Below are 18,309 nucleotides of genomic sequence, written 5' to 3'. Positions count from 1 at the left end.
TCTCTTAAAAACCAAATAATAAATTGGATTAGTCAAGAGGTTTAAATTTCTTACTTTATCATATTTTAAATATGACAAAAAATATAAAGTGTCTTGAGACAATCTGACCTGTATTTGGCGTTATATAAATAAAATTGAATTCAAATTGTATGTATCTTGTAATGTTGGAGTAATTCAGCCATATATGTTGAAAAACACATTTTCTTTTTCCATTAATCTGTTGATTGTTTTCTCCAGTAATTCATTTCTTGTTTTGGTTTATAAAATGTCAAACCCAAATATATTCAGTTTACTGTCATAAAAACCAAAAAGATTTACATTCATGATGCATTAATCAGGCAGTTCTTCACTTTTTATCTTAGTTTAGTCAGAAAGATAGTTGATAATGTGTGAATTGTTGCAGCTTGTGAGCCGCAAAAGGTTTTAATCTTTGGGGCCGAGTGTCAGAAAACATTTAGAAACCAACATCAACAAAGCACTCAACAAAGATTTGAACATCATTAAAGGGAAATCCAACTTTTGCATGACAATGTCTAATTAAAGGACATTTATTTCCAACGTAAATGTGTGATATTCATCCTCTGGAGCTTTCTCTTCACATGGTCTTCCACCTGGACTGGTTTGGTCGGGAGCATGTGCAACAAACATTTGAAAAACTGCACTTTAACATCAATGAATGACACTGAAGTTTAATCTCTACATAAATGAGACTGAGTCTGGATGTGCTGCTCTGTCATTAACTCTTAAGTTTAGGGAAAGTTCAAACAAAAGAGTTCAGATAAGACTTGAGAATGAGCTTACTCTGAACAAACATCTCAGACTTTCTGAGCTTCAGTACCTATAGCAAGATATTTTAACGACAAGCAACTCAAGAGATCCAGAAGTTGGAGAGAGTTAGCTTTAGCTGAGCCAAAGAACATGTGGGACGCTAACCTAGCAAACATTTCAGAGTTTCTCTGTGAATTCTGAGAAATAATTTCCTACTTAATGACAGAGCTACACATCTTAACTCAGTCTCATGAAAACAGACTCTAATTCAGTGTCATCCATCCATATTAAAGTGCAGTTACCCAAAATGTTTGTTGCATGAGCTCCAACAAAACCTGTCCAGGTAGAAGGCCACTTTGACAAACAGGAAGTGGACGATTCCAAGCAGATTTATAGAAGGGGGAACCGGACTGTACTAATTGTGGTCGAGTATAGAGGGGTGTTTTGTGGGTTTTTAAGGCTGATCATGATTATTAATGAGACATTTGGAGTAGATATTCAGTTGCAGTAAATGAAAGTATTTAAAATCTTGGAGTTAAACTTAGAAGAACACAAACTCTAACAGAAAACTTTGTTGATATGTTTTTGTTTTGTTTACAGATGTTAAGTTAAAGGAGTTTTATTCGTGACGTATAACCAATCAAATCACTCCAGAAGACAGAGCGACCACAGGTAGATAAAGGTTCAGAGCCAAAGTAGCACCATTTTTAAATGTATTTATTACCGTAAATCAGTAAAAAATAAAATACTGATAATCAGTAAATCAGTCATCCAAAGTTGTTTAAATCAATCCAACTGGACTTTAAGAAGGTTCCTTGAAGACGTTTCACCACTCATCCAAGAGGCTTCTTCAGTTCTGGTGGTGGTTGATGTTGCCTCAGCTTATAACCTCTGTGAGGTGTGGTCAGTGTTATTCACATTCCGACAACCATTGCCAAGGCCAGTCAGCCCACAATTACTACAATTCTACAATGTATGTCTCTTTCCTTTGACTCGTTATTTGTACAATATAAGATGTATATGATGGCGTTTTTTCTATACTATGATGTTTTCTAAGAGACATAAGATGCTACTCTGTTCTGGCCCTGCACTCCTCCTCTGTTGTTTTCTGTATTGTACTCAGCTGCATGCCTTCGTCCACCCGGCCTCCGTTGACTCGTCCCGCCTGCCGTCTCTGGAGCTGAAGCTGGATTGGAACAGACCAAAGTACAGTCCAATCACGATGCCAGCTGCCTCTCAAAAGGTTCCTTCATCTGGCAGCACTTCTTCTGAGGGGAAGCTGAGCTGGCCTGGCAGAACTTTGGAGATGTGTTCCAGTGGTTGGTGGATGTGTGGGGAGATAGAGAGGGACCTTTGAATTGTTCACAAAGGAAAACAGGGAACCCATTGGTAGTTTTAGTTTAGGGTGCTACTGCGGTGTGTTTTTGGGTTTTAAGAGGTGAACAGGAAGAGTTTTTTTCGTATTGATTATCTTTTACTTTGTTCCTGGTTGGAATGCCCATCAATGTCAACATGAAGTTCACTTTTAGTTCTGTTTATTTATTTTTATTTTACTAACACCCATTTGTTTTTAACCCCCTCACATGTTGTGTTGTTGTAAACTTACTCTTTCAAATAAATTCTCATCTAACCCTCTGGAAACCAGCGTTTGGACGCTTTTTGTGTTGCTCCTCACCTACTGACAGCTGTGGACTAAAGGCTATACTGTGACGTTTTTAGAGCGACATGCTATACTATGATGTTTGTTGGGCGACACGCTATACTATAGGCTTTTTTAATTGACATATTACTGTGACTTTTTTTGTTTTAGTTTTTTTGTTTTTTTTAGCAACATATAAGAATTCGAACAGTTTTAAAAGTTACTATACTTTTACTTGTGCAATGAAATTACTATTCTATGGCATTTTTTAGATGACAAATTATATTCTGATGTTTTCTTGAATTACATACTATTATGACAATATACTGCACTATGACGTTTTTTGAACCACATATCATACATGACAATTTTAGGCAACATCCTATCATTTTGCGCTTTTTGAACCACATAATAATCTATGTTTTTTTTTTCTTGCCAACATGCTGTACTATGAACTACAGGCCATACTATGTTATTCTTGAGTAAAGCATACTATACTTTGGCATTTTCTGAACTACATCCTATACTATGGCATTATACACAGAGTGCTTTGGTTACATGTTGATTTATAATCTAGATTTTTTTCTGTTTTGTTTTTTGACGGGATTACCACAGACCTGACTGTGAACACTGTCGACACCCACCTCAGGGAGACGCTGCCTAAGATCTCAAGGCTGCTTGGTCGTGGTCTTTCTGGCACGTACTCTTCCAAGATGAGCCGGGAACTTTAACACTGATGGAATGACACCAGGTCTAAGCCGACAAACTTCCACCTCCTCCTCAACCCATAGTCTCTGGGAAACCTACATGGAGTAAGAAAAGTAGACAGAGAAGTAATTAAGTCTGTACACAACATATTAAAAAGAAATCATGCTAATAAATTAAGTACAAAGAACCAAATTTGCCAATATACTGGAGACAAGAGCTATTTAATTTGATAAGTATAACCTTGTTTAGTAACATTTCAATTATTTGAGAGCAGTCCTAAAGAACTGCCTGTAATCCCAATCATAAAATGGGTTTGGAGGAAGAACATAGATGGTAATCTGGATATACATGAGTTAGGCTTTATAACTACTATTGGTAGTATTGGTGGTAGTAATAGCAATGTGACTACTCACTACTGCTGCTGATACTGGCACTGCTACTACAACTTGTAATACTATTACAAATGCTGATACTACTTCTACGACTCTAACAGCTGTTTATACTACTACTGCTGCTTGTACTTTTAGTATTACTACTACTGCTTGTACAACTATACTACAGCTACTTTTAATCGTCTGGTATTTGGTTGTCAAGCTGCTAGCTCGCCTTAGCGTTTTGCTAGTGGCTAACTAGTTAGCTCTCATAGACTGGAAGCTCTCAACAAGATTTCATAATGAAAAAAGAGCCAAAAACTATTCTTACCTATGAAAAGTCATTCCAAGTTTCCTTGTCTCAATCGTACGACGCAGTGTGTAATTGTATGCAGCACAGTGAGCCGGCATTCTTGTTGTTTCCGTTTTCACGCCGTCTACATCAACGGAATGCACTGAAACTTTGCTCCCACTAGCTTAGCCTCGCAGTAGCACGCAGCTCAAAGGGGCGTGTCCTATCTACTCATTCATATCTATGACAACAACGGTGGCTGTACATAAGGACGCCTGACGTTGATTAGCTGCGTAAATACCATTATATACAGTCTATGGTAAATACATATGTGAATCGCATCATTGGCTGCAGCAGCCAGTCACCGGTCACTCACTGACTCACACTGAAAAATAGCACAGAATGAATTGTTACGTGTTTGTTTTATTTACAATTTAGGTTGGATTTTTTTTTTTGTGCGCAGCGCAGATTTTCTGTGCGCGGAGACCGTGTCAGCAGTGCGCAATTGCGCACGCGCGCAGCTTAGAGGGAACAGTGGTGCTGTGCATGTTTATGTCCTCGGGCACTTCGACTTCCTCATTTATCCTTTCCTTCCTCTGCCCTCTCACACTGGTCACCTCTCTCTTTCAGTCAGCGGATGTCATTTCATACTAAAACAAATTAATTTGTCTTGGTTTTTCCCTAGTCGCCTTCAATTTGATCTGATTGATTTGCTGACAGTGTTTGAGTTTAGTTGCTCTGTTCGGGCTTGTTTTCTCTCTTCCAGAGCAAAGGCTGATGTCAGGCAAGCAAGACTGTATATATGCACTGCACTGCTGATATTATAAGCTGTAGTTGTGTGTATGCGGTTTATATTTAGTTTGGGAAATCAATTAGAAAACATATATACAGCACAAACATACTGTAAAATTTGAAAGGTCTCGTAGTGCAGACAGAGTGGATCAGCCACCTGGTAAAAAGTAAGACAATGGATCTCAGTGTTTATCTCAACAGACTCAAGTCAGAGCGATCCAAGGTTCTGCTCTCTACTTGTGAGATCAGACTCCTTTGTGTTTGACTTGCACGACCCCAGCCTCAGTAAACAACACATGCAGCTTTAATTGGAATCACTTGGTCACCCTGAAGCAGGATGAACGGGGCTTTGTTGCCAGCATGGCAGAACCTGAAATATCTCCAAGGACGTGGCTGGACCACAGAAACCAAATGAATCATGCTTGCAAAAATCATGACCTGTGGCAGTTCTAGCACTTTTGGAAGTACCTTATAGTGGTAGTAATGCATATATTATCACACCACTGGCAAAATGATGCATTAAATGACAATGGTAATGTAATTCGTATCACATTGATGAATTTCAATTTTGTATCAAAGCATCATTTAGAGTTAATTTCCTTAATCTGGCCTTTGATTTAAAATACCGAGCCTGAAAGATTTTCAAAATTGCTGAAGAAAAACAGAAACAATTTTTACAAAAACACTGTTGTTTGGTTTCTTTTGTTGAGATCTACACTGAAAATGTAATTAATCAATTACAATTCAAGCAAAGCAATGTTTTCCAAGAAGATGCGGCACTACAAAGATCAGGAAAAGTTAATGCAATACTGCAAATAAATAAGAACACAATGGCATTTTGTCTTGACTAATGCAGAAAAAGCATGTTTTTAATAATGGATCCTTGCTTTAAAGCGTGTCCTTAGATGAACTGAGGCACGGTCAAAGAAGTGGCACATTTAATCAATAGCGGATGAACAGTCACTTAACTGATGCTGCAGAAGATAAAACACCACCAGAGTTTTAAAAAATAATTCTATTATTCAATTTCTAAGGCATACAAGGGGTATATAAAATTGTTCAGTACATTTTTTAATAAGTTACAGGTTGTTGTTGCTCATGTTTGATAGCCTCAGCACAATCACCACTAATAAACACCTGCTACTTAAACAAAATTGTTAAGATTTGAACATTAAGAAGCGACGATGCATGTGTAAGATACAATTGCAGTGTTATCTGAGCAACCTAATGAAATCAGCCATTTGTGAGCTCATAATGCTCGGTTTTGTTGATGCTGAGGTGTCGATTTAGTTCTGCAGTTAGTAGATGAGTTTGCATTATTTTTGATATCATGTCTCACTAATGCATGCACATGGGATGATACACGGTGAAAGAATAAACATAAAATAAATATTGAGTGCAACATTTAAAGAGAATACACTAATCCCTGCCTTTTTATTCTTTATTTCAGTTAGTTTCGCATACAAGGCAATATTTGCAACACAAATATGAACACAGAAAAACAGATTTGTGGACATGTGCAGGTTACGACCTCTGAATGTAAGGACCGTTTGTTTTTGTCTATGTGTAGTGGTTTCACATCTGTGCTGTAAACCATTAGAAAATCTTAAAATGACTGAATGGACACAAGGAAAAGCTTTATGAAAAACTTTGCATATAGCCAAAATAGTAACCATTCATTCTTGTATGAGTCCTCAAACTTCCTTAACTGAATAAACGACCAGCTAAAGAAAGGACACATCTGCGTCTGCGAGAATCTCAAATTAAATAAAGAACATGACTCTGATTAAGACCTTGTTTGAAAGGATGTTTTTTTTCCAGGACATTCCGGGATATTAGACCAGTGAGTGAGCTCTCTGTTTTCTCTGGGTGCTGACCTTTGCAGAAAAAGGTCACCAATGGTCATCAGTGCTCTTTCACTGCTTGATGTCTCAGTAGCTCAACAATACACAATAACCCATCATCGTCAGACACTCCCGTTATAGACGAGCTCAGCTGATTCAAAATTGATGTCAAATCAGTAAATAGGAACAAAAGTGTTTAATTAATAGTGACTTCTAAAGTTTACATTTGATATGTTTTGATGTATGCCTTGATCCTAAGTAATTTGGCTACTGAACAGTTAAATTGTTAAATATGTATTTGTTGTTTATTCTTGTGACAGAGCAGATCCAAGATGTCATCTTGCCATTTTAAGATAAGATATAAAATAGATAAAACAGAAATAACAAAGAATACAAAGTACAAAATGCAAGTTTCTAAAAATGTTTGTGTGAAGTATCTTAAGTGTGTAAAATGTCTTAAGTGTGTGAAGTGTCTAGAAAAAATAAGAATTAAAATAAATAAGAAAAATAAAATAAGATGACACAAGCACAAGAAAACAATTTAACTAAAGAAAAGTGGAAAATAATAAATAGTAAAAAGTAGTTAAAAGAGGCACAATGACAAAGAGCAACTCTGGCAAGCAGCCATCCGTGACAGCGCTGGAAGTTGGAATTTTATTGGACAAAGTAGAAATATTTGCATAAATAAACAACCTAAAAACTGTCCACAGATGCAGAGTTTATGCATTCATTCAAAGCTTTTACAAACACAAAGAAAGTATTATTGTTCATAGATTATTATTGTTCAAATAGAAAAAAAATGTGTGATTGTCGTCCCTTTTTGCGTCTCTTAATATTTTGTGAGTCAGGTATCAGACACAAAGGTAGGACACACGAAAACCATAAATCTGCGGTAAAGCATTTATTGCTGCAGTCCAGCGTCTCTCATCAAATGCTTGCTTCATCTTGGACGTGATAGATGGAGAAGATAATACACACTGTAGCTAAAATGAGGATTTCCTGAGGCAGCAATAACCAGTTTCTGAACTGACATTTTTATGACGCAGCATAATCTCCATAACTATTTTCAGATATAAGCCTCAAACGTTCACTGCTATAAAGCATAGACTGTACCTTTGGCGGGGGGGGGGGGAAGTTCTGCTCCTCATGGTGCCTCTCAAGCAGGATTTCTGATGGCATTTACTGGCTTTAAATCTTAAAATGTAGTGGTGTCTCACTTGTGCAGCCAATCAACAGTGAGACTGCAACTATTGCCATGCTAAAAATAAAATGGCCACGTACATGCAGAAAGTCTTGAGGTAAATGTGAAATCTAATCTAAATCTAAACAGCAGCTTCCAGTTATGAATGAAAAAAAGACAAATCAGAGTCTCATTTGTTTTTTTTTTTATTTCTTTTTAAAGAGTTTCAGAGTTCATTCTGCCAGATGGGGAGCGTTCACATCTGCATTCCCTTGTTGTCAGTAAACTGCCACCAAGGGCTCTTGAAGCACATGTAGATGCCACATAAAATATTTTAATGTGACTTCATGAATGTTAAACCAAGCTGAAACGTCATAAAAAAATTCAACCTCATTCAGAAGCACCACAGAGTTGTTGTATGGCACCACTCTATGGGACTGTACGAAGGTTTATACAGAAAACTCATAGGAGCAACTGGACTTTTCTTTTAGGTTCTTGAATTGAAAGAATATCAAATAAGCCTCTTAGATGGGAGGTTAAATGTCTTCAAAAACCTCAAAGACAAGTCCAGTTGCTTTTTAGTGTAGCTCATGGGATTTCCATGACCTGGATGAATCTACACAGACATGCAGAACACTCTTTGAAACTGCTGCCATCTTGTTTCCCCACAAAGATTTTTTGATTGTGTTTTACAAATAATAAATGAATTGACTTAACAATGAAACCTATAATCTTATGTACAATTGCATGCGTATGTTAACCATATGAAGATCAGATCTACTTGACTTTGACTTGTATCCAGTTCATGCGAGCAGAACACAATCATAAAGGAGCTCACATATACAAGAACCATAACCTGGGTTTTATTAAGCCAAGAAGATTCAGTGAGACTACTTCTTGCCATCTGTGCACATGTTCAGCAGCAGCTCTGCCCTTTGACCTCTTCACTGAGCGTCCCACATGCTGCTGTGGTCCTGGTCCCTGGAGTCCTGGAGATGTCCGGCGGCCCGAGTTCGTAGGTCACAGCGATGACAGCAAGCACCTTGCTGCGAGACTTCTATCTGCCCACTAAAATAAACACAGGAGGGTCTGCTGCGGCCCTCCAACAACACACCCCGTTCAGCTCTGACTGAGTCTCTGAGATTAAAAGCTGAGGATGCACAGGATGCTGCCTTCTCTAATCAAAACACTGTCTGGGTCAGAGGTTGAGCTGGAAGATCACAGTCAACTTTTATCCCAGCGACATCGTTGCAGAGAATGTGGCTTTGCTCCGGTGGAGGGAGAGTCTGGGCTGTTTTCCTTTGCTGGACTCCTGTTTGAGGAGTTTTTCACCACTACCTATTTATCTTTCTCCTTTTTGCTGCTTACACATGAGCCAGTGTGGATCAGTTGAAGAGCTGAACATGCACATCCAGTCAAGTGAAGTACATGGCAGCACACCTCTGTCACTGTCTCAGAAAACACATCAAAAATTGATACACCACTTTGGAAAACTTTCCAACAAAGTGAAAAGTCACAAGCAAGTGTCACAGCAATAAACTAAATCTATGAATTTTCACTGCATTTTGCAATTTAAGCATTCAGAGAATCTTCTATGCCAGAAAGCTCAAAACACAGCTGTACAAAATTAATACATACCAATACATAACAGCATGGCACCTGACCAGTAACCAAGAGAGAAAGCTTCTTTTTATTTACGCCTAATGTTCTTCATGAGTGCTTACCTGTGACAGTCATATACAGGACAACAATATGAGGACTGTAGGAACATAAAAACACTTTTTATATGCTACTGCACACTGTAAATCTCCAAAACGTGAAGGCTACTAGAATACATCAGTCTTTCTGTTTTTATTAAGAAGCTTATTACTAGAAGAAATTCTGTATTTAATCTTTTTCTGTACAGCAAACAGCACTAACCAAAATTTTGCTTTGTGTTGAACATTTTATTGATATTGAACCCCAGTTACTTAAAAGATAAGTTGCCAGGTCCCACGATCTCTGTTTGTGCAGATAACATGTATGACTAATGTCAAGTCCACCTCTCTTTCCCTCCAAAGGACGCAAGGACAACTCAATTTAAATTTCCAACTCAAAACTTTATTTTCCTTCTAGTTGGTTGGTCAGAGTATTTCAATAGGTTGTAAACCTTTAAAGACAGAGAAACAACATTCATAACATCAAACACAGAACCAAAAATTTGACATATTAGTCTCTTAACCATTTAAATCAACCAATCAAACAGTGCAGTTAACATACACTTGGCCATATAAAGAAACATTTCAAATAACCAAAAAAAAAAAAAAGCAAATAAACATTTCACCAACCATTGGCATCTTTGGACTGAATCCATGAGTGGACTTGGCTCTTCTTTGTTCTTTCCTCGTGTCTCTCTTCTGAAGATTGTTTGCCAGACTGGCTGAGCTCCCCTGAGTACTTCCCAGGTGCTCTAAATCAGTGCTCACTGATCAGGTGTCAAGCACCAGGTGTCAGGTCCCTCCTTGCTGCTACCAGTGCATTCTGGGAAGTGTAGTTTTTTAGGTCCCATGTCCTGACATTCAGCTCAACAACTAATGTGGTTTGCAAAATACATTTTGCAGACAACCTAATTGCTACTAGGAACTATCCAATCCAGTGTAGAGGTTAGAATGGATGGAATAGAATTAAGACTTTTACATTAGGACCAGGACTAGAACTCCACTTGTGGTTAAATAGTTGGATGACACTGGAAATGTCATCATGCCTGGCACACATCTGACTGTTTGGGTTGCTTAAAGAACCATGAAAATTTGAAGAATTCTTTAATGACCAGAAGCTCTTATTATAGGGGAAAATTAAATATGAAGGTACTTGCAAAATCAACCTCCTAATTAATGAAAATCTCATTGACGAAAATTATATTTTCCGCTGAAATCTATTTGTTAGCTTTAATTAGCAGTATGTGGCCAAAACTGAAGAAATTAGGTGTGGTTAGTAGCAGTGAATCAGCTCAGACTGGTTGAGTACCTGCTCATCATGGGATAGCGTACTGCTGAAGTAAACAGTGACTGGTGAAGAAACTGGCAAAATAAAGGAAAAAAATACAAGGAACTAAAAATGTAGATTCATGAGACTGATAAAATAACTGTTTTCTAATATTACATTCACACATATTCCATAGGTTGCAGTTGCTACAAATTGTGTAATTGTTCATTTTTACTCCCCAGAGCAAAAGAAACCCTTCAGTAGCACTACAACCTTAAATTTTAAATGTTAAATATCATATGAAATGTGAAAATCAGCGGTTAATCCTATTCCCAACACACCATGTTTCATATGACTAGCCTTTTATAAACCAATAAGGGTTTCTGATATAATAAGCTATTTGCTATTGAAACAAATCAGTTGCAAAACCTCATAAAACCCATCCAGATACATTATGGTTTTATATCAGCTTTCACTTTTGAGTTTCATGGTGGCTGAAACTTTAGTAACAAGGTTGAGGTTAGTTTGAGGCAGCAGAGCTCCAGTTAATGACCTTAAAAATATCTGTGTACTGTGACCAAACTGAAGACAGTTGGCGTCATTGGCTGTCAGTGAAAATCAACCTCATCTTTAAAGAATGATGAGAAGTTAAGTCTATTTTTGGCAGCAGCTTCCCTTCGGTGGTTTTCCAGACTTTAACACAATATACTGGAAGTGACTCAGAGTTTAACGCAACTGACAGATTTGACGACAACCAGCTTTCTTGTCTGTCTAGAAAGCCCTAAACTGTTTTTTTTTTTTTTTTTTTTTTTAAATATTGAGTATAAATTTGGAAGAATAAAAGGGACAGACTACGCTCAGTGTGAGAAACAAGAAGTGAAAAAAGAGGCAATGGAAGCAAAAAGCTGACAGCATCAACCAACACTTCAGCATTTGGACAAAGACAGGGTGGTAGGGAGGGAGACAACAAATTACTGCACATTTGTGTAATTTATTCAGAATACAGTGCCCTGTAGATTGGGGTCTGCAACCTATTTGCACAACATTATCTCTCAGAAGTGGTTTGGACTGGGTAAGGTGCCAGTGCGGCGTTTCTGAAGTCTCTTCATACTGGTACACATTAGTATCACATGTATCCACTGCCTGGTTCCAACACGCAATATATTTGAACTCTCATTAGTTGACTTTTAAGATGAATTTTGCAGATTAATTGATGCTGGGGAATAATGACAGCATTAAGAGCATCTTATGTATCCAGACAATGCCAGGATTTTCTTACTAAACTAAACACTAACTGAAAAAATCTAATTTTCAGTACTGGTATACCTCAGTTATTTCTGAAATGACTTACAGTAAATGAATGACTTAGTTGGCAACCATTTTAAATGCCATTTATTGTTTTTAACAGCATCCTGCAGCGAATAAGTCACCCAGGCCTCAAAAATGGGTACAGTAGCACATTTTGAAACCCTTCCATCACATTTGTTGCTGTCAAATGTGCAACCATCACGTCCGGGTGTCATTATCCTCCAAGGAGCCCTGCGGACATATTTGTGGCCGTGGTTTCCAGAGATTGTAAAAGCCAAATGAAGACCTCCATAAGAGCTTTCTGCCCAGCAAAGCCAGTACAGTTGCTCTTGGGAATTAAATTATAGGAAGGGGCAACATGCTAGGCAGGAGAGGTTGCCAAATATGTCCAGAACCAGCCATTTAAATACCAGTGGTCGACTGTTAAATAGTCAAGAATTTGGTTAATGACAGCAGCTCTTTTCTATCTCATACATTCATAATAACTTTTTACGTATTCGGAGACACAAACAGCTGGTCGCAATGCAGCATGAGACTTGTTGTTACTGTGAAGGTAGCTCAAGTGGTGGCGCCTCCCCTACATATGTCAGTCTACTATTACAATTGAATTTAGACAAAAGTATCCACTGAATGTAATGTGATTTTGTCAAATCCAAATTCATCGCTGCTCACTAGAAAACAAATAAAATCCTCATTCTATTACAATAATTCTCTCAAATGGCTTTTAACGTCCACCCACCCTCTCAAATTCGACAAGATTGCACACATTTAGAGCTTAAGTCTCAGCGTGAAACACTTGTAAATCAAACAGCATAATAAGGTCACTGCTAAACCTGAACAATTAGCAGCTTGTAAGCAGCTCAACACTTCACCGCAGGCCTGCATGTTTTTCTCAACCTTTATGCTTAAACGCACGGAGGTCAGTAATGAACCGTCTTCTCATATGCAAAAGTCAGTGTGGGAACTTTGCAGTGGACAGTGAACCATTCGGGCCAGTAAGACACACTGTCACACCCTGATTTTCAAATAAAACTACTCGGTTAGATCGGTAATATCTTCCAGAGGTGACCTGATTGCAATAATCAGCAATCTGTTAACTCTAACTTTAACCCTTCGACCAGGAAATCCACAGATGCACACATCTTCCCGCATTGCGTGCTTCATGTGCCAGCTGGGTGTGCTCTGAATTTGATGAAGCAGGATAATTCTCTCAGCCGATCATATCAGTAAAGGAGGAATCCCAAGATCAACACCAGATTCTGGAGGTAGTCGCATATGGGACACATTTTTCCAGATCCTAATAAACTTTTATCTGTGGATTTTGTGTATGTTGTGGGGCCGGATGGGCTGGGCACAATCTCCAGGCCTCCTACAAGATTTGCAGAGCACAGAAGTCAAGGTGTTTTAAAGAAGGCAGATGGAAAATAATAGCCCTGAAGTAAATCCATACTGTGCTGCACTGACATGCACATTCAGCACACATATATGCAGTGATACTGTGCACACAGACGCATGCCAAAACACAGGAGGCTGAGAAAAAGAGACTGCACAGGACGTACGAAAACTGAAAAAAGAAAAAGCAGTTTATTGAGATACAAATGATCACTCCACTGTCTATATCAGATGTATATTTTACTGAACCATGCAAAGATGCTTGGAAAATACATTCTGAGCTTATGAAGCAGAAACAGTGGAGTCCTCTGTGGGTTTACCTGTTACCTCTGAACCTGACATAAGGTGCCAGATATTTAAAACTCCACCACGGGGAGTCCAGCAGATGCTTCGCTGGCACCGACCAACATGGAGGTCTGAACATCAAGATTATACACCAGAGGAGACGCTCTTTCTCTGTTTGCCTCCTCGAGCCTTTTTATATTATTATTAAATTCAATTTAAATGCAGCCATTTTTTTGCTTTTCCTCCTTTCTTCCTTTAATTTGATCAGAAAATCTGCTGACGCAGTTCAGTCCCTCGCTCATGTGAAACCAATTTAAAGCAGCACATAAACTCTTGCTGCAGGCCGACCATCAGCTCATCTTCACCCAGAAGAACCCTCGGACTGGCCGTCAATGTGGGAACCTGCAGGTGTGTTGCCCTGCAAGGACACAGAGAAGGAGAATTTATACATTCAAAAAAAGTCAACAGAAATCGCACAACTTTACTTGCATGTGAACAAAGCAACAGTATAGTCAGTGAGTTGTGTTGCCTGGATAGAAAGATGATATTGTGAAGGAGACACATGATGCTCTCATTGATCTTTGGATTGATAAATGTCCAAGAAAATGCAAACACAAGACTTGTTTAATCTCAGACTGCATGTTTGATGTCAGTGTGATTTCAATAACACAAATTGGTGGAAATTGAGCTGGTTTTTAGTTTTCTGAGTGTTTATGAAAAATAATGTCAGACAATGAAGGTCATGTAAGACAACTGATATTCAATTTCGACAGAGTTCCGTACTTCTGCTTCTTCACTGCTTTTGAAATATTATTAAATAGATGCATGTGAATATAAATTACACCAGTTTGCAGTTTTAATTACAGACACACAACGCAGAAAACATTTCACTTCAGAACAAAACCCTGAATATAACCTCTATTTTGTATTTTTCTTTCAAGGCTACTTTGACATTTTCCCACAAATCGTACAATAAAATCCACATTCATGTGTCTGTTTGTAAATCAGAGCAGCCATTATGATCCGTGGTTCACACATATTCTATGATTCAGAGAGCAGGATTCATACATCTGTGCAGAATTCTGGTTCTACTTCTCTCACATTCATCAACATACACAACATGTTATCGCTGGCCTTTGTGCCAAAATCCACAGCAATCACTCATACAGAAGCTCAATTCAGAGCTTAACTGAATGATATACAGCAAATATGAAATGCAGAAATGTAGTCACGTTCCAACAAAGCTTTAGTTTCTCATAAGTAAAGCAGAGCTTCACACATAACAGCTGGCTGACATCAGCTACCGTATGTCACCACAACTGCAGTATAGTTGATGTATAAAGGCTAAAACAGGGAGTGTAAAGTAGCTCCTACCGAAGACATTTTTGCACAAGTTTCACAAAGACAATGTGGCCTTTGCTGCTCCGATTAATTTCACAGTGAATAGATTTAGGGAATCATCAACGTAGTTTTAATTGTTATCAGAGGACAAACAAGGAACTTTCATCATGTATGATTTTTTTAAACCAATAAAAGGGTCACTGGAGAGTTTTAATACTCAAAAGAACAATGCATGCTGGGAAGTCTGCTAATACACCAACGATGTGTCTTTGATAAATTAAGTAGCAGTATTGGCAGTAAAATGTATTCTACTCAAAGTCAAAAGACTTCCTGTTAAATGTTGGATTCGCTCTGAAAATGTGATCTATACATTAAAGCAGGAATCTGTATTTGCATTAAGATAATGTTTTGTCAAATTACCTATATTAGGCATTTACATTATTGATGAACTGACCACATGTTTGTGTGTCTTTATATGTAGTCCTGTGATAGACTGGTAACCTGTCCAGGGTGTCCTCTGCCTTCACCCTAAGTCAGCTGGGATAGACTCCTGCACCCTCTGTGACCCTAATGAGGATTAAATGGTGTATAGATAATGGATGGATGGATGGATGGATGGATGGATGGATGGATGTAGCGGCCACAATAAGGGGGATGTTTCTTTTGCTCAAATTCACTGTAAAAATGGATTTGAAGAATATTAATGTCTTGATTGTTCTGCAAAACAGGTCATTTGATATGTCTCTCACATGACCTCACTCATAATCCCAAAATCAGTGACACTGGCTCAGTTGAATCTTTCGGGGCTTTCATAAAGTAAAACAAACTGACAATCTACATGACACGATGCTCACACTGACTGCAGCCAAAGGATAGTAGGGGAAAAAAAGCTGAAAGTTTTACCACATAAGAGGAATAAACAGGAGAAAAAGCAAATGAGGATAAGAAGTTATTGAAACACATTTTAAAACATGACTGAGTGAAGCAGTAATCAAACAGTTCAACACTGGTGCAGTACTGTTGTCCTACACAGGCAAAGTTGTAATAGGATATGACATCAGAGCAGACTTTCATTCAGGCAGATACGCTGCAGAACATGGTCGAGACTAATTACAGATGTTGCTCCGTGGGCAGGACGGCTCATTATTATGCCAGGTAGCAGCTCAAAATACTCCTCAGTGCTGATTTGGCTGGTGCCACTGAAATGCTATTTCAAGTAAATGTTTTTAGAAGTATAATGCCACATGCAGTGTGTTCAGAATGGCTCAGACTAAGCTGCTTTGGCTTCGGAAAGAAACTACTAAACAACGACTAATATCTGCTGTGCATGTCCACAGAGCTATGATCCCCACTATCTTCAGAAAGTTCATGTTTTCATACAGTGAGGTGCCTAAACGGGCCTTGTGAAGATGGAATGTCTCTTTTATGTGAAATTAAATAAGATCAGCTTGTGGGCCTCTCTCCTTCCTGTTCCGCTTTCCGTTTTATGTTCATTTCCATTCCCGAACAAAGCCGTCTCTCCACGGTGTATTATTGCCCATCAAAGGCCTCAATCAAGTCACTTTGCCACAGGCTAAAGCCAAAATGGAGAGGCTAAAGTTTAATGCTGTCAGTGCAGCGAGGATGTGGGCTCCATGTCTCCCCAGTGTCCTTGTGTTTTTTTTTAACCTCCACAATTCACAAATATCTTTGTGAGGCTGCTTATGTTGCACAAGGCGTCTGAAAACAGCACATGCTCAAAGGCCATTTCAAGGTCACTGACAATGACAACAGTCTCACTCGTTGTGCTATTAGGACAATGCCTTTATGTTTTTCACTGAGAAGGCGGAACATTCATCAAATAAAACTAATTACACAGGGCTTCCTAAAAAATCAGTCACGGCTGAGAGTCAATAGACTCATAGTTTAGACGTATCCGGCAACGAGGGGTGTTTAACAAGAAGCTGTCGACTGTCTGCTGACATTTTCTCTTCCTCAGTGGAATATCTTACTTTGTATGATTTTTAATTAAACTTCCTTGAACAGAGAATTAAATTAAATTGTACAATAATGAATCCCTTTTTATTCCTGTCTTAGCAAAAAAAACCCCACTGCAGATCAACTATTTATTAATATAAAAATGCCTAAACAAACAATGAGTTACATGTCACCCCAGGCTTTTTTTTTTCTTCTGTTGCCAGTGAGTCTATTTGTCTGTGGAATAAAATGTAATAAAACACATAATATGTTTCATCAAATGAATGTTTTATTGTGAAGAAACTTTCATCACGTGATTGTTGAAAACTAGCAGATGTAGTGTATGATTTTATTTAGCTGTTAACCATCACAGTAAATGACTTTTAAATGTTATATCTGTCATCAGTGGTGATTTGTTTCTAAAGGAATTTGGCTAAATATTCATAAAGACGTGCGCAACTTGTGTTTCAAATATGACGCCAGTGATTTTCTTTGTGTGCATGCATGTGTGACTACACTCACTCTGTGTGTGTTTGAAGCTGCATTATTCGCTGCAGGTGGGCCTACTGTTAGCAGGAAGCTTTCACTCACAATGCCAGAAAACTGACACATAAATCATTTTTTAGTAGTGAGGACCACAGTCCCTCTCAGTCTGACCATCCTGTCCTGTAAAAACCAAAGGGAGAGAGAGACTGTGCATGGTTCTTATAATAAAGTAATTACAGTTTGTAAAAGCGGGGACACTTTTCTCTGTGAAATAAAAGTAGACCAAATCATATTTGTGGCCCAAGCATGAACACGCCAGTGGTAACACAAAGCATGCTATATTCCAGCTTTATGTTCAGTGAATGCAGACATCCTGCAGCTACACTACAGATGAAGGCAGATTTGATAATGGTCAGGTACATATGGGACTTTAGAGTGCTGCAGGTGTCCTTAGTGCTGCCTGATGAAACTGTCACAGTCTCATCTTGTGAAATGTTCATTAATTAGCTGACAGTATCCTGAATTTTTTGAATCAACATCAGAAAAATATTGCAAACACGAAGCTTTTCCGATTTGTTACCCAGCACTAGCTCACTACAAGAATAGCACAGACAGAAGTTGAAGCAGGTTGAAAATTTGGCTAAGTGATCATTAAGTCTGGTTCACTGCCATAAATCCTGCTGCTGACATATGAAGGGAGAGTTCAAAGTAATTAGATATTTGTTTGACTGCATGAGATGAAACATAAACTGCTGTAAAGTCATTTTATCTGCCCCCTTCAGGGACAGCAGTGAGTGTGAGCCAGGTTTTATCAGACGTACAAGTTTCATTCTCATGGACTTAATTTCAAATCCAATCAAGTAACTGCAGCACATTTCTACTCCTCTTTCACTCACTTGCTTTCTTTTTTTTCCCCTTCCACACGTGCTTGTGTGTGCATGTGTCCGCCATGTGTGCATGAAAGTATGAATATGTTTGTGTCT

General features: G+C 38.4%; 1 protein-coding gene and 1 long non-coding RNA gene across 2 annotated transcripts in view; both read right to left on the bottom strand.

Moving 5' to 3' along the window:
- Positions 1 to 1,277: 1,277 nt before the first annotated feature.
- Positions 1,278 to 3,975, bottom strand: LOC129350942 (uncharacterized). Its single transcript, XR_008604539.1, has 3 exons — positions 3,818 to 3,975; positions 3,052 to 3,210; positions 1,278 to 2,119 (listed from the first exon to the last, which is right to left on the bottom strand). It is a non-coding gene; the product is annotated as an uncharacterized LOC129350942 (long non-coding RNA).
- A 9,456-nt stretch (positions 3,976 to 13,431) lies between these two features.
- Positions 13,432 to 18,309, bottom strand: part of ext2 (exostosin glycosyltransferase 2) — a 49,567-nt gene continuing 44,689 nt past the window's right edge. The window contains exon 15 of the mRNA XM_035952396.2: positions 13,432 to 13,961. Coding sequence (XP_035808289.2) covers positions 13,808 to 13,961 — 154 coding nt within the window. The 3' untranslated portion in view covers positions 13,432 to 13,807. The remainder of the gene's footprint in view (positions 13,962 to 18,309) is intronic.

The sequence above is a fragment of the Amphiprion ocellaris genome, chromosome 1 (assembly GCF_022539595.1).
Source record: "Amphiprion ocellaris isolate individual 3 ecotype Okinawa chromosome 1, ASM2253959v1, whole genome shotgun sequence".
In the NCBI taxonomy this organism is placed as follows: Eukaryota; Metazoa; Chordata; class Actinopteri; family Pomacentridae; genus Amphiprion; species Amphiprion ocellaris.
The sequence above is the reverse complement of the archived record's forward strand: the minus strand, read 5'-3'. Positions and strand labels throughout refer to the sequence as shown.